The 25469-nt window shown below is 34.6% G+C and overlaps 1 protein-coding gene across 1 annotated transcript in view; it reads left to right on the forward strand.

Annotated features, from left to right (window-relative positions):
- The window catches only part of LOC150086058 (tyrosine-protein phosphatase 69D-like), a 495496-nt gene that overhangs the window by 369144 nt on the left and 100883 nt on the right, over positions 1–25469 (forward strand). Inside the window, exon 12 of the mRNA XM_090374352.1 lies at positions 17469–17511. Coding sequence (XP_090230478.1) covers positions 17469–17511 — 43 coding nt within the window. The remainder of the gene's footprint in view (positions 1–17468; positions 17512–25469) is intronic.

The raw sequence follows: 25469 nt of genomic DNA on the forward strand, positions 1-25469 counted from the left end.
TTCAGGAATTTTTATGATTTTTATACAAAACAGGAAAATTAGAAAGATTTTTAAATGCTCTCGGTTTTTTTGACTTACCAATAGCAAGCACCGACAATCTGTGCATCCCAGGGGCATTTGCACACATAGCAATTGTAACTCACCCTTTTCTCATCTTAAAACTTGGGGCAGGCATTTCTCTTTTAGTGGCTAGGGTTTTTCTCGGTAATGCTTTCCATAATAAGCCCATCTCATCAACATTATAAACATTTTCTTTCTCATAATTTGCTATAACTGAAGAAAACTTACTTTTCAAAGGACACCGCTGCCGATTTGTCTGCAGAAAGTTTATCTAGTTCACGTATATCGTGTCACAGTTTAAAGTTTTTCAGCCAACCTGTGCTTGCCTTAAAATCTTCATTACCTATTAATTTTTGATTAAAATCCAATGCTTTTTTGCAAACATTGGGTCAGACACTAGTTCACCTACACTTCGCTCTGAAGAGAACAAAAAAATAAAGTGCATGCACTCTCTAAAGTGGCATTTTCAGGTTTTGACATCGTCTTTTTCCTGCTAGATCCTCCTTCACTATCCATAAATGACAAATTCTGTTTTAGCATTGGAATTTTTCTTGATGTCTTAAATTGTTGAAGTCCCCACATTAAACTCTTTGAAGAGATTTCCAAAATTTTCACCTTTTCTAATTCTATTAATAATTTCCATTTCTTGTTGCAATATTAAAACTACACGTTTTCTTTTCGTTCACATTTTTTTATTATTATTATTATTATAATTAGCCATATGGTGCAAGGAAGCCTGAGGCTTTTGCTGCACCAGCTAAAAAAAAAAAAAATTTGAGTTACCCCTGAGAGAGAGAGAGAGAGAGAGAGAGAGAGAGAGAGAGAGAGAGAACAAGAATCAGAAATAGAAGGGAATCACCAAGAAAGAGAAGATTGTTGTTGTTGTTATTTGGTTTTTAGGAGCATTAGCAACTAAGGCCATATTGCTCCGGTGCGGTGGTCATTCCCTGACCTTTCCGCACGCTCCGTATTTGGTGGTGACGGGCTCGAACCCCGGTCTAATCAAGAAGCGTGTGCTACGCACTGCTGCTCCTTCCCACCTGGCTACGGAGGCGCCTGCCTGTCAGTCCCCTATACAGACTACAGGCAAATAATACGCAAAAAGATACATTCCCAATGGCAAGAACTGTGGCACAGACAGAGAACAAATAAATTATATCAAATAAAGCCTGTAATACAAACTTGGCAGTCTGGTCTGCGCAGGAATCGGAGCGAGGAAGTTGTTCTTGCTCGACTCCGCATAGGTCACAGTCATCTGACACATTCTTTTCTGCTGAGGGCGGATGACCCTCCTATGTGCGAGTCTTGCGACACCGTTTTAACTGTACAGCATATTTTAATAGATTGCGTTCTTTTTACCCATGTTCGCAATATACATTTTACCGCTTTTACTCATCCGACTGAGCCTTATACACTCAGTCGGATTTTATCAGACAACGACCACGTGTCGGCAGTTTTTAAATTTTTAAAAGCGATTAATATATACCCACATATATAAATAACAATTTGACGAGGTAACCTTTTTAAAGGTTACCAGAATTTATCTTTATTGTTATTTTAATCGTTTCTTGGCGCAGTATAACCTTAGTTGTTTTTGCGCCAATAAACCCAAAATCAAATTCAAATTCAAACGGAGGCGCCTAGAAAGAAAGAGAAGAATGATCATATCCAGCTCAGGACCCTGGGTGTGCCAAGCCCATACTCACCAGATGTGAGTTCCTGGGGATTTTATCATAAAAAATTGAGAAAAATAATAAATCACACAGTTTCGGGCCAATATTATTCTTACCGAATCTGGAGCTAGACTAATCTGAAATTCCCTCATGGTTTCCGAGAAAACCCAGTAGTCTGTGATATTTTACTAAAGCACATTTCCGAAAATCACATAGAATTCTAGAGGTCACAACCATAAAACAATTTGCAGTTTTCGATTTATTGAGCTTTTTGTTTGTACAATCTGTTATAAACAGGTAGTAAACTCAACCTTTCACTTATAATAAATTCAATTTGTAAATGTGATCACTACAACCGGAATTTACTGTACTACCATTTAATAAAAAGAAGAAGAAAGTTCAGCCTTTCAAATTATTCTGGATAACTGACAGTTCTACTGTATATAATATATATGATGAGCAGTTTGATTGACAGTAGCTGTCAGTTTTGATTAGGAGTGACCAATGAGAAACATGCATCACCGAGTTTGATTGTTAATTAACCATCCAATAATATCATAGTGTAATTTTCATTGATATCTGCAAACACGCACCTTTAGAAAATGAAAACTTGGGGTCAATACGTTATGTATGCAGCTGTCCACATGCTGATGCCTCTTTTGGCTACCAAAGAAATAGATAGGTGAACATTTGAGTATACAGTATCATCATCTAATTGAAACTAGATAGACAGTACTTTTAGTTTAGGACATCACATTTATTACCATTTTATCCTGCTGTGTGTGTGAGAGAGAGAGAGAATTGCAGATATTCTGTTATGCTGATTAGTTTGAATTTTATGAGCTAGGTTTTGCAGAACTCACTCTTGAATATGTTCTTTAGGTCAGTATTGCTTATGAGTCACTTGATAGATATATTGAAATAAAGAATAAATGCAAAATATAATAAAATCAAAAAAGTTTAAAAAAATGCTGTCACACATTATAGAAGAAGGTGTAGGCTCCTTTGAGAGGGCCAGATCATCCTAATTTATCATCTTTTACCTCTTCCATTTTCCATGCATCTATTTCATCATTTTTCTGTTAGTAAAATGATAGCATTTGGGATCCATATGTGGATGGCCAGATAAGTATTTCTTAGAATTCCATGAATAAGTAAGCATGTAGCTATCTCAACTTTATGATCAATACCGCTATGCCTCAGACTTCTTGCCCTGAGTTCCTCTTTTCTCAAGATTTCTAATTTTCATGTAAATATGCTCGCTTAGACATATTTTACTCATGGGTTTTTAAACTTTTCTTTATTTTACATACTTTTTATTTATAGATTTTTAAAACTGCTTCTTTAGCATCCACATTAGGGATTCAGAATTTACCATCAATTCTTTCCATTAAATCCAGTCAGATTCAATGCCTTAAAAGTTACCACCACTCTAAATAAACAGAAAAGAATAAAAAGCTAGGAAAAGTTGTGTAACTTTTTATTTTATTACTGTATTTCATTTTTAGTATTTTTAATTATCTGTCAAACATGACTTATAAGAAACACTTCTAAAGAATATATTCAAGAGTGAGGCCTTCAAAATTATATTTATCTCATTATCTAATAGAAACAGTGCCAGAGCACTATGATATAAAAAAAACAAATTTGCATTAATTATATCAGTTATGCTGGTTATAAAAAATGTAAAGTAATTTGTGAACTTTAAATATTGCTTAAATTAAAAAAAATTAAATCAATAATTAAAATTATTTCCATTTATTAAAATGATATTCATCTTAAGTTATTCGAATATAAATTTGAGAATTTTTAATTTCCTATAAAGATATGGGCTTTAGTTATCCATTTATCTTTATGAATTATTAAAGATGTTTCTTTTACCCTTAAATATAAAAAACAAAACCAATGATAGTTTGTAGCACTAGATGTAAAATTGTGGTGTATAAAACATGAGAAGCTTTATCTCTCTACTTAGTTATAAAATCTGCTAACACTATTGGGTATTTTTGTCAGCCGTAATGAATGTGTACTGTCTTTCATGAACACAAGGAACTATCCATCAACCTTGATTGATAGCTTAAGTTGCCCAAAACTGATGTTGTTCTTTTCATGTATTCACTTTGATAACAACAGGAACTGTTCTTAAGATAACAGTGGAAAAATACTGCATGGAATAAAAAAAAAAAAAAAAAAAAAAAACACCCACACAACAGAATGTCTAGAGAATGATTACAAATTTGATAAATGTTTGCTCCAGCTAAAGTTTATTTCCCTTGTTAATTGTTTATATTGTGTAATATTGTCAGAATGATTCATAGTTACTGTTATCTGTTTATTAGAATATCTTTGAATGATTTCATCCACATTTGTTTTTGCATACTTTAAACAATTGCATGGAAATCCCCCACTCCTCTTCTCTTAGTGTTGATTGCACATGAAAGAATTAAACACCTGGATGCCAACACAGAAATACTCTGATTAATATTCCTATAGTAATACGCTGATATTTTAGTTTTCTTGGTATTATATAGACATCAATTAAATGAGAAAAAAAAAATCATTTGTGATTAAAGTGTAATATTGATCATTTAATGGATCTAGCTTAAACACAGATTTTGCCCTCACATTCTTTCTACTCCAATAAATCCAGCGTTTAGAAAAGAAAAGAAAAAAAAGTAAATAGTTCTATGATTGATGAATGATTCTGCAGTCAGAGACAGAAACAAAGAAACTTTTTGCTGTACAAAAAAGTTGGTTTTCCAGGAATAGATGAATTCTAACTGTGATGAAACCTTGAATAGATAATAATTCACATTCTTATGCATTTTTTTTTTTTTTTTTTTTTTTCATTCTGGAGTTAAATATTCCAAGTTTTTTTTCCTACATTAGCACATTATTTTCTGTTGTAGGAAGCATGAATGGTACTTAATTAAAAATAAATCAGTATTTTACAGAGTATGTAATTTACTTGATTTTATTAAACTGTAGTAAAATGTGTCAGTATATAACAAACCATCTATCCTTGAAAAATCTTTCTCTAAAGCTATTTTGCATTCATTAGAGAGAAACTAAGTATGCTAGAAAGGTAATTCTTTCTTCAGTCATTTTAAAAAAGTTAACCTAGGTTTTCCTATTCCTTTCAAATTTTGGAAAAAAAAAGAGAAAAGAAAGAAAGAAAGTGTAATAGGATCATAGCAAGGAGAGAAATAAACTCATTATATATGATCAGAGTTCTGTCATAAACAAAATTGTTATCAGATAACAGCAACTATTCATCACACTTGGCTGAATATGTTAGTCCTTTCCCAATCACTAAGATTAATTTTTTTTATTTTTTGTTACTAATTTCAATTCAGTTTTAATTTTTCCAGTATTAGCAATTAAGCAATAAAAATTACATTGCAGTTTGATAAAACAGTTTTTTTTTTTTTTTTTTTTTTTATCAAGACAGCCTATATTATTAAAAATCTATAAAAAATAAATATCAAAGCTCTAAGTTTGCTAAAATGATATGATTTTTGAAATTGAAGTAGTACAATTAAATTTAATAGTTAGAATCAACCCCAGGGGTTCACATCTGGTGAGTATGGGTTTGGCACACCCAGGGTCCTGAGCTGGATATCATCATTCTTCTCTTTCTTGGTGGTTCCTTTCTACTTCTCTCTTTTTCTTTCTCTCGGGGTAACCCGGGAATTTTTTTGGATGGTGCAGCATAAGCTTCAGGCTTCCTTGCACCATATGGCTAATAATAATAATAATAATTAAAGCTCAGAGTAACTTTATTAACGGTTGTTAGTTTCATTGTGTATAAATCACTCTGGTTCCTCTATCTTACACTCGCACAAACACAGGTAAAATTTATTACTAAAATTAATTCAGAACTGAACAAAGATAAAAAAATCCCAAATTACTTAAGGATCAATTGATTCTTGATCATTATATGTTGGTAATTTTCTACAGATGTGCATTCTCACTAAAAAAAAAAGATGTATGCATTGCACAGTTTCTTTGTTATACGTACACCATATTTTCTCCCTTCAAATCCAAAATTACTTCAACAGAAAAAATATGGAATATAAATATATTTTGTATTTCTGAGGAAAGTATTATATAAATGAAATTATGAATTTATTTAATTAATAATTTTAATATTGATTAGCTTATAAAAATAAAATACATAATTATAGATATAAAATAATTATTAAATTATATGGAATTAGGAGGATTATCCTGCTCTCTCTTATGTTTGTTTGTTTGCAGCCTTTAAACTGCTTAGTTAATGCAATACTGAGAGCAGAACAAACTTTGCATTCACAGCAAATTGCACTAGTATTGTACTGCTTTTAAACAAATGACATCACAAAGTAGTTAATGTGCCATTTATTTAAAAAATGAGACAATGCCAAATAGGACCCTAACCTTTTGGTGGTGTAATATCATCTCCAAAAGATTAAGCTTCCAATTACACTCCACTAGTTTCAAATAAATGTGTTTTAAAGCAGTGTAGTGTGAAGGCAATATTTGTTTTGCAGTTCATGGTCACATTTTCTATTCTCGATTTATGCCACTCACATTCACACTAATGTAGTCTTCATAGTGGAAGGAGTTGCATTATTGTTGACCATTTTTACCAAGCTCATGATGTATTGTGCAGAATATTTATCTGAAAGAGATTAGTCTTGAGCTGATGATTTGCAGTTCTTGTGAGTCAGCTTACCCTGGATACAAATAATTTCCAGAGAATGTCCCCAGAAACTGGGGTCTGCTCTTTTCTCTAAAGTGTATGGCTTTATTTTTTTGTTGTTGTTTTTTTTTATATATATCTCTACGTATAAATTGGTAGATTGTGAGGAAAAGAATGGGTAATGAGCTAACAAAACGGGAATTGAAACTACAGAAAACACAAAAGTTACAAGAAATATAAAAAGAAGTGCTGAAAATCCTATGATTTCAACATCAGTATTGCTACGTATATTTCATGTCAGAAACAGAGGCCTTACTTCTTGCTGTCTTTCCTGTGGTTTCGGCAGTTGACCCTTGACGTTGAAATCATGGGTTTTCAGCATTAACTACTTCTTTTTATTTTTCTTGTAACTTCCGTAGTTCCAATTCCTGTTTTGTTAGCTTGTTACCCATTCTCTTCCTCATAATCTACCAACTTATATATCCATTATGGTCGTTGGGTTCATTCTGCTAAAAATTGCAGTGTCCCTTGTCCATAAACCATTTAAATATATTGTAATATTCCTCTTCAACCTCTTAAAAATATAGTGTATATATATATATATATAGTTCTCCATATTTTCTTATATCTTTATTCAGTAACCAGTTACTTGCTACAGTGTGTAAAATCTAAATGAAATTCAAACTTTCCTATTCAACAAAGTCCATTATCTTGTATTATTCATTTGAATAGCAGCGTTAAATATATGAATTTTATTATTATTTTTTTTTGCCTTATATATTTTGTCGCAGTTGATCTAAAGCAGTATCCCTAAGAACAGCACTGTTTCCTTCGTGTTCCATAATACCAACTTATATATCCATTATGGTTTTTTGGTTCATTATGCTAAAAATTGCAGTGACCCTGGTCCATAAACCATTTAAATATATTGTAATATTCCTCTTCAACCTCTTAAAAATACAGTATCTATATAGAGTATAGAGGAGAACCCGTAAGAAGTTTTTCAAAGGACTGGAGGTTTAGAACTTCTTACGCAGTAAAACTTTTTAAAAGGGAAAATGACCTAAGAGTATGAAATATTTAACTACACAAATAAAAATGAAAAGATACACATACATAAGTTAAAGATGATTTTTAAGTACTATTTCAGAATTTATAAATATTTTACTTTGCCTATGAGAAACATTTTTAAACTGAGGATTTCTAATTGCTTAATATTTTGTTCATTAAACTCATTACCAAGTTGGAAAAAGGCTCCTTTGGAGTTTCAACATACCTTAAAAGGTCACAATTACAAAAAGACAGAGCAACAATCCACTAAGTAATTCAGAACTGTTCACAACCATCAGAACTTACCACTCAACATGGTCTATGTACTCAATTATGGATATCGACGAAAACAATTACAATATGTCGCTTCCATTATATCAAAATGTTTATACAAAAAAGATTTTAGTGCTGAAAGCCTCAGACTACGGAAAATTCACTAATAGAACAAGTTAGTCCCAAGCTTCATTTTAGTTCATAGTAAAATGATGTAGTAGGTGAAATGGCATCATTTTTGATATATAGGACTTAATTTCATTATTAATAGAGTTGGACTGGTTTATCTGCGAACCTAGATAAGCAAAAGTTTGAACATGCTCAAACAAGAAGCTGTTGGTTCTTAAATTTTCTGTGTTATCTGCCATTCTCTGGACTTCCGTATATTTTGTCTTCGCTTCATTTATCCTAAGTCCTCTTCTTTGTGCTTCACTATCCAGCCTGGCCACTGTTTCCTCCAGTGCTCCTTTAGTCCTACTGATAATAGCGACATCATCAGCATATGCACAGACCTGCACTGTCTTTGTGCCTATGTGTTCAGTCATTTCTAATTTTCTCATATAATAAATAATAAAATATAATAATAAAAAACTTTCACATACAAGAGATCGAATCACTTAGTTTACTTTTCATACCTCCATAAAATCTTTTCTATATGCAGGTGATGTTCCTTTTTTCTTTTTTGCTATGATAGCTGAACTTTGAGAGAAATTTTGTGTGCAGCAGGCTACCTAGCCGGTATTTCCCTTGAAATCTCAAATTCCATTAGTTTCAATGACTCGTCTCTTATTATTATTATTATTTTTCTCCTCGCTAAAGGCCAGGCTTTGTTATTAATTCTTTTAGACTAGTTGAACTGAAATGCATCTGATATTATTTAAATCAAGGAGATAGAGTAAACAATCTGAAACAGCAGTGTGATTGTTATATGAAACAATACAAGCAATTATTGGGAATGAGAGGAAGGAATGCTAAACATTTCTGGAATATTGTTAAAGCAATAAGTAGAACTCACATGTCTCCTCCCACTTATGCCCTCAAAGTAACTAGACCAGGCTGAAATTCTTGCACAATCTCTCCATTAGTTTGATTAATTACACACCTTCTATTATCTTAAAATTGTAAACCATGGCTATATCATGCTTTTTGGCTTTAGTTCATATGGAATCCCTGTTCCATTCTCTAATGTTTACCTTTTAGTCTGATAATAAAAAAATAAAAAAAACTCCACTGCATTATATTTTTCTATCTTGGGGAAGCCATATATCCTTCAGTGACATTTACAACATTGATGTAACTCATTATGTTTTGAAGCAGAAGTTTTTCCACACTACTTGACCACTCATTTTAGATATAGTAACTATATGATGAAGGTCCAGTAAGATCTGAAACAGCCTGAAGGATTTGCCTTTTTTGATGTTATTCAATTAAAAACAATATTAGTAATTTTAGGTTGGCCTGTGGAAAACAATGACACATCTAGAGTGAGCAAAAGCTAAAGCCTGTCACCATCACTGGAGGGAACATAGCTTCTTTAAAACAGAAAAATATAATATAATGAAGTATTTTTTTATCAAATTATTCCAATATCTGTATTGAAATGTAATTGTTCCTTTAATTAATAAATGTTTTCTTCAACTGAAGGTTACCAACTGCATATTTTCAGTTTCATCCTGCCTGTGGGAGCTGTCCATATTTCTTTAAGGATTCCATCATTCTATTTGTTTTGAAAACTTAAGGCATCCAGGGAGTTATTGCCCATTCCAAGCCATTTGAGGTGCATACAAAACTGGCTCACTTTCTTCACTACTGTTCCAAGAGGAACAACACAGATTTATGGCAGGTTGCTCAACCACAAACTATAAAAAGTCTTCAGAGGCAGTAGCAATTCCAAATAGGAGTTCAAGGGGATACATCCTACCCTTCCAATAAAAATAATGTTCCTAATAAAATTTCTCTATTGCTGCATGACAATTAAAGCTCAGCTATTTCCCAAAATTTGAAGAAATTTTTCTAGGCAAGATAATGTACTTCAGAAAAAAGACAAAAAACCATTACATTAAAATTAGTTAGAATTCTCTCTTACTTACCTGTAGTGCCAGAATCTGCTTGATTCCAGAAAAGAAAAGAATAGGATTGCTAATTTGATACCAGATCTGGGGTTTTGAGAGTCATCTGGTGACAGAGCTAGCTAGTGTCTTGCCAGTGGAGTCTGTGATTTTTTTAAGGTTTGCTGAGATATTTGGTTTACTATAAGTCACCACATGTATTCCAGCTACCAGCATTAATACCGTTTATATTTATTTATTTATGCATTTCTAAATATCACAAATTGCACATTACTTTAGTGTGCAATCTGTGATATATATCCCTCATCTTTAGAAAATCCTAGGACAACCACTGCTTTCGGATGAAGCAAATGGTGTTGCATTTTTTTTGATGATACAGTCCAAATGTGAAAAATTTTATTTCTTAAAGAAAGACGCAAAAATACTGTACAATGAAGACAGAAAAAAATATAAAATAAATTCATTGTTCGGTTAAAATGGTATCCATCAGTAATTCAGTCTTCTGACTGGTCAGTTCCTCTGATGAGCTGTTGCCATCTTTGTCTCTCCTTTGCCATTTGTTTTAGTTCCTCAAATTGTTGAAGTCCTGCTTCATCCAGCAACATCCTGATGAAGGTCTTTTTTGGTCTATCCTTAGGGTGTTTTTCCTCCACAGTCCCCTCCATTGCATCTGCATGAAACCACCATGTCGAATCATGTGGCCCACCTATTTTAGTCTAGTTGATCTTATTCTATCTAAAATTTTCCTTTGTTCTTGGACACATCTTAACACTTCTACATTTGACACTTTTGCAGTCCATTTAATTTTTTCATCCTGTGCCAGCACCACATCTCAAAGGCCTCAAGTCTCTTTTTGTTAGAATCCATGACTCTGCTGCATATAGTACCACTGACCAGATATGTCTTTATTATCTTCTTCCTAATTTCTTGTGATATCTTCTGTGTAACGAAGGACAGTTTATTCTTGAAAGACTGTTTTGTCATTGCAATTCTGGATTGAATTTCAGTTTGACATGAAATGTCCTGCTGACCGGGCTAGCCAGGTGGGTCAAGTGCCTGCCTGGTAACCTAAAGGTTGCAGGTTCGAATCCCTCCTCGGACTTGGATCACTGTAAAATGCAAAAACTTTGGGAGGTGCATTATGGCCATAGAAGCTGATGTGCCAACAACTAAAGCCGACCGGGCTAGCCGAGTGGGTAAAGTACCTGCCCGGCAACCCAAAGGTCGCGGGTTCGATTCCCGCCTCGGGCTTGGATCAAAGTACTGCAAAAACCTTGGGAGGTGCAATATGGCCACAGAAGCCGATGCGCCAACAACTACCAAATCAATCAAAAGCCAACAACTAACAAGAAAAAAAAAAAAAAAAAAAGAAATGTCCTGTGCAAATAACTGTACCAGATACCTGAAGTGCTCTACCTGTTCTATTCTTACTCCATCAATCTCAATTCGGAAGGGAATTAACCTTTTACCAATCATCATTTCCTTAGTTTTCATAACGTTTATCTTCATTCTGTACTTCAGCACTTTCTTATTTAGTCTTTTGATCATTTTTTGCAGCATAGCAGGGCAACCTGCTAATATGGCCTAATCGTCTGCAAACTTAATAGCCTATACGTACTTTTCACCTATTTTAATCTCCACTTCTTATTCCCAAGTGCCTCCTTTATTATCACTTCAGCAAAATTGAACAAACCAGGTGAAAATAAGCATCCCTGTCTTACTCCCTTTTTAACTTTTGCTTTTTCTGTCAGTCCCCCCCCCCCCCACTCTTATCACCACATTTTGTCTTCTATATAAGTCATAGATCAGTTCAATAATCTTCTTGCATCCGATTTTCTCAAGCAATGGGAACAGTTCTCTCCAGATTATTCTATCAAATGCCTGCTCATAATCCACAAAACACACAGAAGTTTCTTCCCATATTATACATTTTCTCACCTAACACTCTCAATGTTCCAGTAGCATCTCTTGTCGATCTGCTTCTGTGAGTCATCCAGAAATTGTTCTATATGACTCTCCATACGAACTTTGATAACTTTCAGCAGAATCTTGGATGCATGGGTAATAAGACTTATACTTCTGTAGTCTTGGCATACTGTTGGTGACATCTTCTTGGGTGCAAGGATTATGATTGATGTGCAATCTTCCAGCCAATGCTCATCCCTGTATATCATCTTTATCAGTTCAAATAAGGCTTTCTTCAGATTTTCTCCACTGTATTTTAAAAGTTCTGCAGGTATGTTGTCAATTCCTGGTTCTTTGTTATTGCTAAGGGACTTTAAGGCTGTGTTGAATTCATCTTTAGATATTTCCTCCTCCTCCGTGTGTACGTGCTTGAATCATCATAAAGTTCTTCAACATATCTCCTCCATCTTTTCTTTTGTTCTTCGAAGTTCAGTACTATCATTTCCTTTTCATCCCACATTGCTCTCATTTGGATTCTGCTGCTCTTTCTTGTTAATTCTCTGATTTTTCTATGCTCCAAGTTCACCCAACCTTGTTGTTTGAGTGTTTCAATCTCTTGACAGTTCTCTGCCCACCAGTGTTCTATAGCCTTCCTACATTCCCTATCAATTTCGTTCTTCAATCTATGATAGTTCCTTTGATCATCATCATTTTTTTGGCCTTTCAGTCTCCTCTTCTCATCCATTTTCTGCAGTAAAATATCTGTGATCCAAGGCTTCCTCCTAATTTTTTCACTGTTACCATGAGCCACCAATGCAGCTTTACAAGTCATCTCCTTGATTAAAGACCAGTTTTGCTCTAGATCGTTTGTAGTCTGCTCAGCAGTGATAACATTGGTCAGATCTTGAAAAACATTTTTTGCACTCTCCTGTCTAAATTTCTCAACATTCAATCTCATGAATGATTTCCTTTTATTCAAGCGCTTCAATTTTAGTTCCACATTCATCTTCATGAGTGAGTGATCTGAATCTCTGTCCACTCCCAGATAGGACATTGCTTTCTTCATTTGGTTACGGTGTCTCTGTTTAACTAAGATGTAATCAATTTGGTACCTTCGTGAGTCGCCAGGATTCTTCCTTGTATATCTTCTGTGGAGTAGTGCTTTAAACCACATATTTGCTACCATTAGACTCTCTTCTATACAAAACTCCAGTAAGTGTTGACCTCTTGTGTTTCTTATACCCAGACCAAAATTCCCAACAGTCTTTTCTTCTCTTCTCTCTCCAACCACTGCATTCCAATCGTCCATAATTATCATGTTGTCTCTTGATCTGTTTTCCATATTAATTCCTCCAACTGTTCATGTCTCCTCAACTAATTCGTCAGCACTATTTGAGGTTGGCATATAAACTTGTATAATTACCATGTCAACTGGATTTGCCGCAAATCTGACCATGATAAATCTATGTCCCAATGATTCCACATCTACTAGTGCTCTCATGAATCTTGTTGTCAGAATTATTGCCACAACCCCCGTCTGCCACTACTTCCAGAGTGCTCAACTTTATAGTCTCCACTTTCAAATTCATCCACTTCACTCCATCTTGTCTCCACCACTCCAAGCACATCAATACTATTCCTGTGCATTTCTCTTTTGACACTCTCCAGCTTTCCATATTGTTCATAAGTTCCATGTCTCGATTCCACAACAGGGATTTTGCAATTTGACGACCTGGATAGCCTTGACATCTCCCCTGCCAGTCCCAACATCACCATCAGCATTCTGTTGTGCTGTGATGATTTCGTGGCTGCCAGATCTTTCAGACATCTCTAGCTTCCTCATCATGGTAAAATGGTAAAGAATAAAATTGCTGGACAATTAAAATATAAATTAACCTTGCTGTTATTGTTTGGTTTTGGGCACATCAGCAACTTATTGGTATATTGCACCATCACATATTATATCTGTACAAATGAATGTTCGCAGGCCAATTTGCGTGTTGTGTGGGCTGAAAAACCTGGAATAACTCACAGGAGGACCCTACTTCCTTCACCACCTTCACCTGAAATTGGCTAACTACAGCCCTGATTGAAGAAGCATTTAGAAATTCCTGTAACCTATGACAGAACTTAATCCAGACCTCTCCAAATGAGCGACAAGTGGTGAAACAATTACACTCTCATGCAGAATCACCTCTTTTGTCTCTAGTGGCAAAGTTCTTGTATATCATCAACGGACCACTATGAGCAGTCTACGCCGACCAGATAACTTCATATCAAACTGTATAATTACTCCTGTCTTTTTTTCATTATCAACCACATTGAGTTGTTGCTATCTGAGTAGCATGTTATCCTAGGAGTACCACTACCCCAAATACAAAAGCTTGCATTTTCCAATGTTGTACTTCAGCTGCCAGTTTTGAGACTGTCCAAATGATTTATCTGTAACCTACTGAAATAGCAGACCCTAATCTTTGTCATTAATGATCCCCCTCCCATCTCAAGATAACAGTTTCGATAAAAATAATAATAAACACTTTCTTTACAGCATCAACAAATATTCTTTCATATCTTCAAGTGTACCCCACACCAGGAAAACTTTTTCCCCCTTCAGCCTTGTACAGTCTCTCCATTCTAGAATCAGTATCAGTAGTGGCAAATGATGCAAGGAAGAAAGCTAAAACAGCATCAGCAAAATAAAACCTGCCCATCCTCTTCTGTATATCCCTTCTAACAATTTTTCAAATGCTTCCTTAAATTTATTCAAACTACTCACAGCACTAGATAGAAGTAATTTGGTCCAGCAATTATATATTTGGATCTCTGGCAGAAAGCCTGTCTGTTTTGCAACCATCTTTAAATTTAAATCCTCCTTATGATTTCTATTATTCTTCATAATGCTTCACATTTAGAGTTTGCAGTTATTAATGTCATCAGTTAATGCCAATAAAAACACTTTTTTAAGAACTGTTTAAGATCATTGTAGTCACTATTACAAAAGCAAAATTCCTTCTCTTTACCCTTGAAAACAGTTATGTCTTTAAGTAAATCCCACATCAATAGATTATGATCACTGCTACATAATACTTCCGTTGTATGTAGATGGTTAATGTATAAAGAGTCACTGCTGATAACCAGATGAAGAGTATTGCTTTTTTTTGTTGCCTATATAATATGCTGATGTAGAAAGCACTCATCTAATAAATGCAGAAGAGTTCTGGTACTATCTGGGTAAGGAAGTAAGCAAACCCTTAGCCATAATCACGAGAGCTTCCTTGGACTCAGGGGAGATACCCATGGACTGGAAATGTGCAAATGTGACCCCAATTCACAAAGGAGGGTCAAAGGGCAACACAAATAATTATAGACCTGTTAGTTTAACTTCTGTTCCAGGTAAATTAATGGAGGCACTGGTTAAAGAAGCACTGCAGGATCATCTAGACAAAACTTCAGTTATAACTCGGATACAGCATGGGTTTTTTAAGGGGAAGTCTTGTCTGACCAATTTGATTGGATACTATGATGTGGTCACAAAGCAACTGGATGCAGGGAATAACTTTAATATCATATATTTGGATCTTAGAAAGGCTTTTGATACTGTTGCACATGGAAGACTGCTGCACAAATTGGAGCAGTGCGGCATTGGAGGCAAATTGCTGCTATGGATAAAGGGATCGTTGAGTGACAATCAATGGACACTGCTCTTCGTGGACTAATGTTATTAGTGGAGTCCCTCAGGGTTCAGTGTTGGGTCCATTGTTGTTTTCTGTATTTATAAATGATATTGATGATGGTATATAAGGCTTGATGTCCAAGTTTGCAGACAATACGAAGGTTGGCAGGGTTGTTAATGACACAGAGTACGCTGCTGCAACAGGATCTAGAAAAGTTGAGTAGATGGGCTGAGAGGTGGCAAATGAAGTTTAACATTGACAAATGTAAAATACTACATATGGGAAGCAGTAACCTCAGAGTAACGTATCAACTCGGTGGTATTACACTGACAGTGGTAGAGAATGAAAAGGACCTGGGGGTAATTGTGCAGGCAGATATGAAGTTTTCCTGGCAGTGCAGACGGTCTCATGGTGTCTTGTCAATGATATATAGGAATTTTTCTAGTAGGGATAAGGAGGTGATTATCCCCTTGTATAAGGCGATGGTCAGGCCACACCTTGAGTACTATATACAGGTCTGGAGGCCTCATTTCAAGAAGGATGTAGAGCTGTTGGAATGAGTACAGAGAAGGGCAACAAGATTAGTGAATGGAGTGAAGGGTTGCTCTTACAAAGAAAGGCTTAAGCTTTGCAGATTACAGTGTTTGGAGACTAGACACCTGCAATGTGATCTGATTAAGGTGTATAAAGCCTTGAATGGTTTGAGCATGCAATGCTGATGGGATTCTTCCTCTTGCTCAGAATAATCACCTGAGAGGGCATAAATTCAAATTGAGGAAAGACAGTTGTAGGATAGATGTGCGGAAGTTTGCCTTTAACCAGCAGGTAGTTGATTGGTGGAACAGACTTTCATGTTTTGTTGTGGAAATTGATAGCCTAAATAAATTTAAGGCTGAGCTGGACAGGTATTTGGAACGAATGGAGGGGTGAAATGGGAGCAATTTTTTTTTTTTTTTTTGGCTGATGCTGCATAAGCCTGCTTTCTTGCATCGTATGCCTCTACTAATGCTAATTAACCCACAAGTTACAATCCCCCATTGAGACATTTTTATTTACTGGCCTATTCTATTTGACTGTATAGTTGTTGATTACAGTCATTTAGCCTATAATGTTTTCCTACTCTTATTTTTGTTTTCCGTGTCACACCAAACTGCCTCGAAATTACACTAGCTACCCACATGAACTGGATGCACTACATTAGATTTTATATGATTATTCAAGAGTATTATTCTTTCTTTCCCCCCCCTCCAATATTGTCTGTCCTATCTGTACACATTGTACTCACCATATTTCCAGCATCCCTACAATTTTTGCATATGACTTAACCAGTACTTCAAATCAAATTTGCTCTTAGTAACCTTAATACAATCCATGTATTTGCTTGTCCCATGAGGATCCCCAGTAGGCCTTGTAATTAATCCTTCATACCTTCACTTCTGAGTTGCTGCATGTCCCATTAAAAGCAGTATAAGAATCAATTTCACCTCTGCTTATGACTGCTGTTAAATTATTAGTCTGTGTATCCCCCAAACTAGCAATTTTCTGAGCTATCTAACACTGCCTTAATAGCATCAGCAAATATTCTATCACCTGTTAATAAGCAAGACTGCATCAGAACAGCTGCATTAGATTATTGGTTTATTTAAATTTCCTTTTATGTTTTTTAATTTATGATTGATGTTTAATATCTTGGAAAATATGTTGCTACATTTGTTCGGTGCAATTTTGAAACACAGCATATATAGTGCAGTTGATTATTTTTCTGGTGTCATGCCTTATGGAATGACACCAAAAACAAACTACACTACAAATATATTCCTCCATACATTGTAAGTAGGATTAGCCTAGTTTTGTTTGTAATATATATTATATTGCATTATTATATATTTTAAAATGTATTAATAATATACAGTATACTTATTTTAACTGTGCTGTTAATGGTGATAATAGGGAAAGAAAACTGAATGGCATTTTTACACATACATATGTACAGGAAATGTATTATTTCATAATATCTAATAAGTAATATGTTACAACTTATTACTAAATTATTACTCAACCTTAAAATTTTTAATTATAGGTCTTATCAAAGCCAAGTCCTTATTTTAGTCCAATACAAACAGGTATGCTTTCTTCTATTGATTAAAGTTTAAGCAAAATCAAATATATATTTAATTATTTCAGTCAGTCTTATGTGTGTATGTATATATATATATTTATATATATTTTTTAAAGAATTAGCAATTTATTCGTTTTATACAGAAAAATAAATTGCATGTTTGACAATCAGTAAAAAGAAACTTTCTCTTGTGCATATAAGGGATTTATGTATCAGGTGAAAACACTGTAGCTGCATTCAAGAATCAGTGGAAGTTACAAAGTTACAAAGTAATTACCTTGTTAGGTAATTATTTGTAATTACCTTATTATTAATAATGATTACTCCCTTATTAGGTAGAAATCATTATTGGTATTTTTCACTTAAAGTACTTTAAACATATTCTTCTAGATCCTCTGGTTAGGCAGATCATTTGGGTGGTTTCTAAGCATGTTTTTGGAAAGTCACTTTCAAATTCTATTTGGGTATATATTTGAATTTAATGAATGTCATTATGAAATTTTTGTTGATATATTCTGTAAATTGGTGTAGCAAATATTTCTCTGATGAGTTTATTTTATTATTTTTTTAACAAATTTTCTGCTTCTTCTTCTTCTTCTTCTTCAAGAGGGGTGTTTCTATTTACAATGGGTTTCCTCAGCCTACAAGTTATTTTTTCCCGCCATAAAGTGTGGTTCAAGGTGTCCTGGTCGGTTAAACCTCAGGCTGTCATGCACTCCTGTATTCCATCCATCCATGTCCTCCTAGGTCTTTCACAAATTTTAACTGATATAATAATTGGGCCCAGTGGTTAGAAGCTTATGCCCCTTATAGGTTTTTTTCACTTAAAATACTGTAAACATTTTCTTTAGACTCACGAGTTTGGAAAATCATTTGATTCCATTAAAAAAAACCAAATACATTAGGTCAGTAAGTACCATAACCACCACAATTTTGATGACTCTAGTTAAATTTAAAAAAATAATACTAATACACTGCTGGCTATGCTTAAAGTGTACACTCTTAAGAACATATTACCTTTTCACTTCTTCTTAAAGTGAAAGGCTAATATGTTAACCTGCAAAAAAAGTTGCTAACCACTGATGTAGCTTTCCAGGTAAAATGCTATATAAAATGTAAAATATTTTTGGGACATTTATTATTGCATTTTCAGAAGAGATTTGTCATCCTCTTATCGTTTTCTACATTTATGATACATTTGTTTCTAAACCTGTGAATTCTTGGATTTTTTTCACTGAAAAATATGTACTCGGTTGCAAGTATCCAAGCAAGGTTTGGATGTCTGTTCATCCATAATTCTACATTCCATAGCTAGTTTAGAGAATAAATAAAATATGATTTATAGACATAGAAGTTCATGCATTGCATCAAATCTGTACATAGTAAGACAACTAAAGTTGATTATATGACATTGTTTTATTTACATCTTGTATTATGAATGCCTTCACAACGAGTTGCCTGTTTGTTATATTTTGAATAAGTAATGCTTCCCCAATAGAGAAGACTATTGTTACTTATTCTCGGTAGATACCACTGAGAATAGGTATCAATAAGTTAAGTAACAATAGTCTTCTCTATTGGGGAAGCATTACTTATTCAAAGTATAATGAACAAGCAAATCATTGTGAAGGCATTCACAATAAGAGATATAAATAAAATGATGCCTTGTAATCAACTTCAGTTGACTTATATGGCAGCTTTACAGACATGATGCAATGTATTAACTTGTATGTCTAGTAAGTTTTCCATAGTACTAGGCTTTCAGCCCTAAATTTTTATTGTATAAAAACATTATGGGAATCCTGTTGTCTTGAAACTTTACTATACATGTTGGACAGACAACTCATGTGTTCGAGACCTGCTAATATTCATAAAATTGGACAGATGCTATACTATTGTGATTTTCTCTTGTAGAGAATCTGAGTTCTCATTTTCAATTTAAATCAATGTTTTAACCAAATCAAAAATAAAGTACTAAATATAATAAATGGGATCTTAAGATTAAATTTTAAGTCAGGAAATCTCTTACCTGAGATATTTTCCAGGAATAACTGCATCTACTTAAGACGTAATCAGAATAGATGAAAATTGTTTCATAGACCTGCTTAAAGGAAGGGAAAAACTTGCAACAAGTCAAAGGAATAAGAATAAGCTTTTACCCTAAATCCATGCATCTTGTCATGCATGGATTTAGTCTTAAGTAGATGCAGTTATTCCTGGAAAATATCTCAGGTAAGAGATTTCCTGACTTAAAATTTAATCTTAAGATCCCATTTATTATATTTAGTACTTTATTTTTGATTTGGTTAAAACATTGATTTAAATTGAAAATGAGGACTCAGATTCTCTACAAGAGAAAATCACAATAATATAGCATCTGTCCGATTTATGAATATTAGGAGGTCTTGATCACATAAGTTGTCTGTCCAACATTCCTAAATTTTTATTGCATATGATTTATATTATACAGCATAATTCATTTAAAATGCAATCCCCATCTTAAGGAAGCACTAAAGTGAATTTGCATGTGTTTTATTTTGAATACAGTTGTATATGTGCATTACACGATTAAAGAGCATATCAGTTAACTACAGAATGTGTTACCACTATGTCTACTGCATTAGCTGTTCGCATTGTTATTGAGGAGAATTAACAATGGTTTGGACAGCAATATCTTGGTATTCTTTAGAGCCTGTCATCGCCCTGATCGGGTGAATTACTGCTACTGATCACCTTGATATTCTGAATGACCAGGTGCAAACATTATTTCCCACAAATGATGCCATGTTTCAAGATGATAATGCTCTGATACACACAGCAAGATGTGTCTAATCTTGGTTTAAGGAGCATGAAACAGGCTAAGCATCTCCCATGGCTTGCACAATCACCAATTTTAAATGTTATTGAGCCACTGTGGGCATGTTTGCAGAAGAGAGAGTGAGAAGCAAATTTCCTCCACCTTCATAACTCAGGGACCTTGAAATATTCCAATATTCCTCTTAAGATAGTTCAAGATTTATTTGAATCTTATGTCATTTCATATCAGGAAAATTTAGGAAAAATCAGTAAATTTCATATCAGGTTTTATTTGTCCACACCCTGTACTACATAAACAAATGTCCTCACCATTTGTCACACATTTGAAGAGGTCTAGATTTGAGTTCTGTTGTAGCCTGGAGGAATTTCTAAAGGCCTTTTCAATTTGGGCTGTAGCTGGTCAATCTCAGGCAGAAGGAGGATGGCCTTCCCTAAGTTATTTTTTGTTTTTCATCCCACAAACACACACACTTGTATGGACAGAGCACAGTATGGTCTAAGTCACTGATGCATCTAAAGTCTTTGAACAACAACGTACACAAATATATACATATACTACATGGTAAAAAGGAACTAGATGCATTTCATGTTTCAGAGAACCTTTTATTGATACAATTTTCATAATTATCATCTTCAGTGAGAGCACAGCACCTCTCCATGATCAAAATTGAATGCAAGCAAGGCATAGGAATTTAGCATAATTAGTGACAGTTTTAGAATCAGTCACAGTGGTCTTAGGTATGGAGTAAGGAGTTGATCTCAGGTATATTTAATTAATCTCTTCAATTTGTCAGATAATTTATATTTAAATTCATTAAATTATTCAGTTTTAATATAATGTTCATCTGTTCTTAAATTAATGTTGTTCCCTTCAACTTTATTTTAGCCATTTTATTGTTTTGATGATGGGATAACTTGCTGGATATTATCATCAGAATAATAAAAAGATCTTGAAGAATCACCTGTTATCAAATATAGTGCTACATTACAATACTGGCCCACCTTTCACCTTAATTACACATTATATTCTCATCTGATCCAATTTTTCATAACAGGAAGACAACATTTTTGGTCTATTCCTCCATAGTGGGGAATCCAGCTATTAATTGTGTGCACATTGGTGTAGCTAAAAGCCAGTATTCTAGTTCATTTCAAAGGTGTTTATCAGGGATACGGTCAGAACACTGGGCAGCCCATTGAAAGTCTTCAAACCAAGTCACTACAAGCTGTGCAGTATGGCATGGTGCATTGCCCTGCTGAAACAAAAAAAAGTCCCCATCATACTGTTGCCACAGTGTAGTGTAGGAAAAGTGAAATTGTCCAGAATGCCTGTGTTACTGCATGGTATTCGTTGTTCCAGGAATGGCTACCCAAACTACAAGAAACAACTCCAAAGGTGATAGCATCTTCACATTTGGGAAGACACGTTGTAGTAAATAATGTTCTCTGAGCACTCACCAGACCCAAACATGATCATATCAGAAACTATGTACACTGGTTCCTAACACAGCCTTCCAACGTTCCAGGGACCAATTATGATGGGTTGTACATCAGGTAAGTTGGCACTATACATTGCATGTTCTAACATTTTTCGTGTATGCTGCATCCCTTCCATAAAATCCAATGCAATACAGCTCCCTATATATATCATCCTTACTAATATCAGTTCCTGTGACCTCCCTGAACTCTTGAATTTACAGTATTCAATGAGGATCAATAGTATCTACATACCACTCTTCTGTGTGCCCTCCTGTCTCTTTCCATTAATTTCTGTAATCTAACCAAACTTTCTATGGCTAAAGTAGCACCATGTTTCCCTCAAATGGAAATGAAGTTCCAATTAGATGATTATGTCAGCGACTGTTGAGAGAGAGCATTACAGTTTTGCTGCAATCGATTGCTAATATATGATACCCTATGATCACTCCCACTCCATCTACAGTGTTTTGTTGATATATTTATTTCTGGTGTGTTTTTCCTTTTATACCTATTTCTAAGTATGGCAGTATTTTCTGGAAAACCCAAAGAAGGGTATCTGAATGCTTTTAGCAATATAGTGTAGCATATGTTTGCATGAGAGAGAGAGAAAGAAAAAGAGAATAGTTGCCTCTACATAAACCATTATATTCCTTAATGGAAAGTATATTAATTTAGGTTTTATGTTTTTTATTTACTCTAGAATCATTTTTTTTTGTTTTGTGTTTGCTCTGATTTAATAGCATATTGCTTTTTTATACAACATGAATAATTTTCAGAATTTACTTTATTAAGTACAGTACTTATAACTCACTACAGGCAGCAAATTGCACTAAATTTGATAACAGGTGATGCTTTGAGATCCAGCAAGTATTCCATCATCAGAACAATAAAAATGGCTAAAATAAAGGGGACAATATTAATTTAAGAACAGATTAAAATTATGTTAAGGATTGAATAAACAAATAAATTTAATGAATTTTAAATACAAATTATCTAACAAATTAAAGAGATTAATTAAACATACTTGAGATCAACTCTTTACTCCATACCTAAAACCACAGTGACTGATTCTAAAACTCCCACTAATTATGCTAAATTCCAATGAGGTCAAGGCCCTTGGCTAAATGACAACATATTTATCAAATCAAAATTCTTATGCTTTACATGTGTTCAGTTTTGATCATGGAGAGACTTTGTGCTCTTACTGAAAACAGAAGAGCCGAATATTTAAGTTTATAGCTTGGGTTTATATTTAACTTTATACCATTATCCACATTATAGTCTGTAATCAGGTCACAAAGGAGGTTAGGCAGGCGAAGGCAGATTACGAGAAATCCTTGGCAAAAGATGCTAAGAAAAACAGCAAGGATTTCTTTACTTATATAAACTCTAAAAGGAAGGGGATGAATCTGATTGGTCCACTTGACATCGATGGTTCGACTGTTGATGATCCTGCTCAGATAGCAAACAAACTGAACGAGTATTTTGCATCTACATTCACACATGAGGAATTATTAAGGTTTAAAAATGGCAGAAGGTTATCAAATTGTAGCAGGATACTTAATGATTTTGTAATAACTGAGAGCAAAGTGGAGAAGAAATTGTTGAAGTTAAACATAAGAAAAGCACCTGGGGTGGATGGGATCTATCCAGTTACATTAAAAGGGGCGGCAAACCCTTAGCCATAATTATGAGAGCATCCTTGGACTCAGGGGAGGTTCCCACGGGCTGGAGATGTGCAAATGTATCCCCAATTCACAAAGGGGGATCGAAGGGTGACATGAGTAATTACAGACCAGTTAGTTTAACTTCTGTTCCAGATAAAATAATGGAGTCACTGGTTAAAGATGCATTGCAGGATCATCTAGACAAGACTGGCAATAATTCAGACACAGCATGTCTGAATAACAACATGGGTTTGTTAAGGGAAAGTCTTGTCTGACAAATTTGATAGGATATTATGATGTGGTTACAAAGGAACTGGATGCAAAAAATAATTTTGATATCATATATTTGGATTTCAGGAAAGCTTTTGACACTGTTGCTCATGAAACACTATTGTACAAATTGGAGCAGAATGGTATTAAGGGTAAGTTGCTACAATGGATAAAAGGATGGTTAAGTGGGAGAAGACAGAGGGTGGTAATCAATGGGTGCTGCTCTTCGTGGACTAATGTTATTAGTGGAGTTCCACAGGGTTCGGTGTTGGGTCCACTGTTGTTTGTATATTTATCAATGATATTGATGAAGGTATATCAGGCTTAATGTCGAAGTTTGCAGATGATACAAAGGTTGGCAGGGTTGTTAATGACAGTAATGGCAGTGTGCTACTGCAACAGGATCTAGATAATTTGGGCAGATGGGCTAAGAAGTGGCAACTGAAGTTTAACCTTGACAAATGCAAAGTACTGCATAGGGTAGAAGTAACCCCAGAGAAACGTACCAACTGTGTGGTACTACACTTAAGGTGGTAGAAAATGAAAAAGACCTGGGAGTAATTGTGCAGGCAGATATGAAGTTTTCTGAGCAATGCAGACAGGCTGCCAGGGCAGGTCATGGGGTTTTGTCAATGATATATAGGAATTTTGCTAGCAGGGAAAAGGGTGATTATCCCTCTGTATAAGGCAATGGTCAGGCCACACCTTGAGTACTGCATACAGGTCTGGAGGCCTCATTTTAGGAAGGATGTAGATTTACTTGAGTGTGTACAGAGAAGGGCAACAAGATTGGTGAGGGGAATGAAGGGATCCTCTTACCAAGAGAGGCTTAGGTTCTGCAAATTGCAGTGGCTGGAGACTAGGCACCTGCACGGTGATCTGATTGAGGTGTATAAGGCCTTGAATGGGTTGAGCATGCTGAATTCTGATGGGATCCTTCCACTTGTTCAGATTACAAACCTAAGGGGGCATAAATTCAAATTAAGAAAGGACAGATGTAGAATAGATGTGCGGAAATTTTCCTTTAGCCAGCGGGTGGTTAATTGCTGGAACAAACTTCCATCTGTTGTTGTGGAAGTTGATAGGTTGAATAAATTTAAGGAGGAACTGGACAGGCATTTGGAGGGAATGGTGTGATTTTTTTTTTTTTTTTTTTTTTTTTTGGCTGATGCTGCATAAGCTCATACACTTGCTTTCGTGCATCACATGCCACTACTACTACATTTCTGCATAAGTTGCTAATGTGTATTGAAATTCTAGATTAACATCTAGAAGGCACATGTAGCATTTGTTATGGTTATATTTTTAAATAGAAATTTTGCTTCTTCACTAAGACAATATACTTTATTCATAGTTCTGCATATATTTGCTAATGGAGACCATCCTGCCAGCTGATGAGAAGCCAGTAAGTTTCAAAACAACTATCTTATCAGTGTCTCAGATTTTTAATATGTATGGCAAAGCCTTTTCTGATTGAGCAATACATTTTTGAAAGGTATTAGCAACTTAGGCAGGTATTTGTTTCTAAGTTGAACATAAACCCAAACCACAAGGTGAAATACTTTGCCTTGGGTCTTGAGTGAGACTAGAATGATCTCTCTCTGATCTAAATCAACCACAAATAAAGCATATAAATTTTGATTTAATTTCAGTATTACTGCATTGACTATAATATTAGGTATATATCCTATAGTATTATACTCATTTATGTTATAGGTTTTGACTAATG

The sequence above is a fragment of the Mastigoproctus giganteus genome, chromosome 5, assembly GCF_048544385.1.
Source record: "Mastigoproctus giganteus isolate SK-2022 chromosome 5, ASM4854438v1, whole genome shotgun sequence".
Lineage (NCBI taxonomy): Eukaryota > Metazoa > Arthropoda > Arachnida > Uropygi > Thelyphonidae > Mastigoproctus > Mastigoproctus giganteus.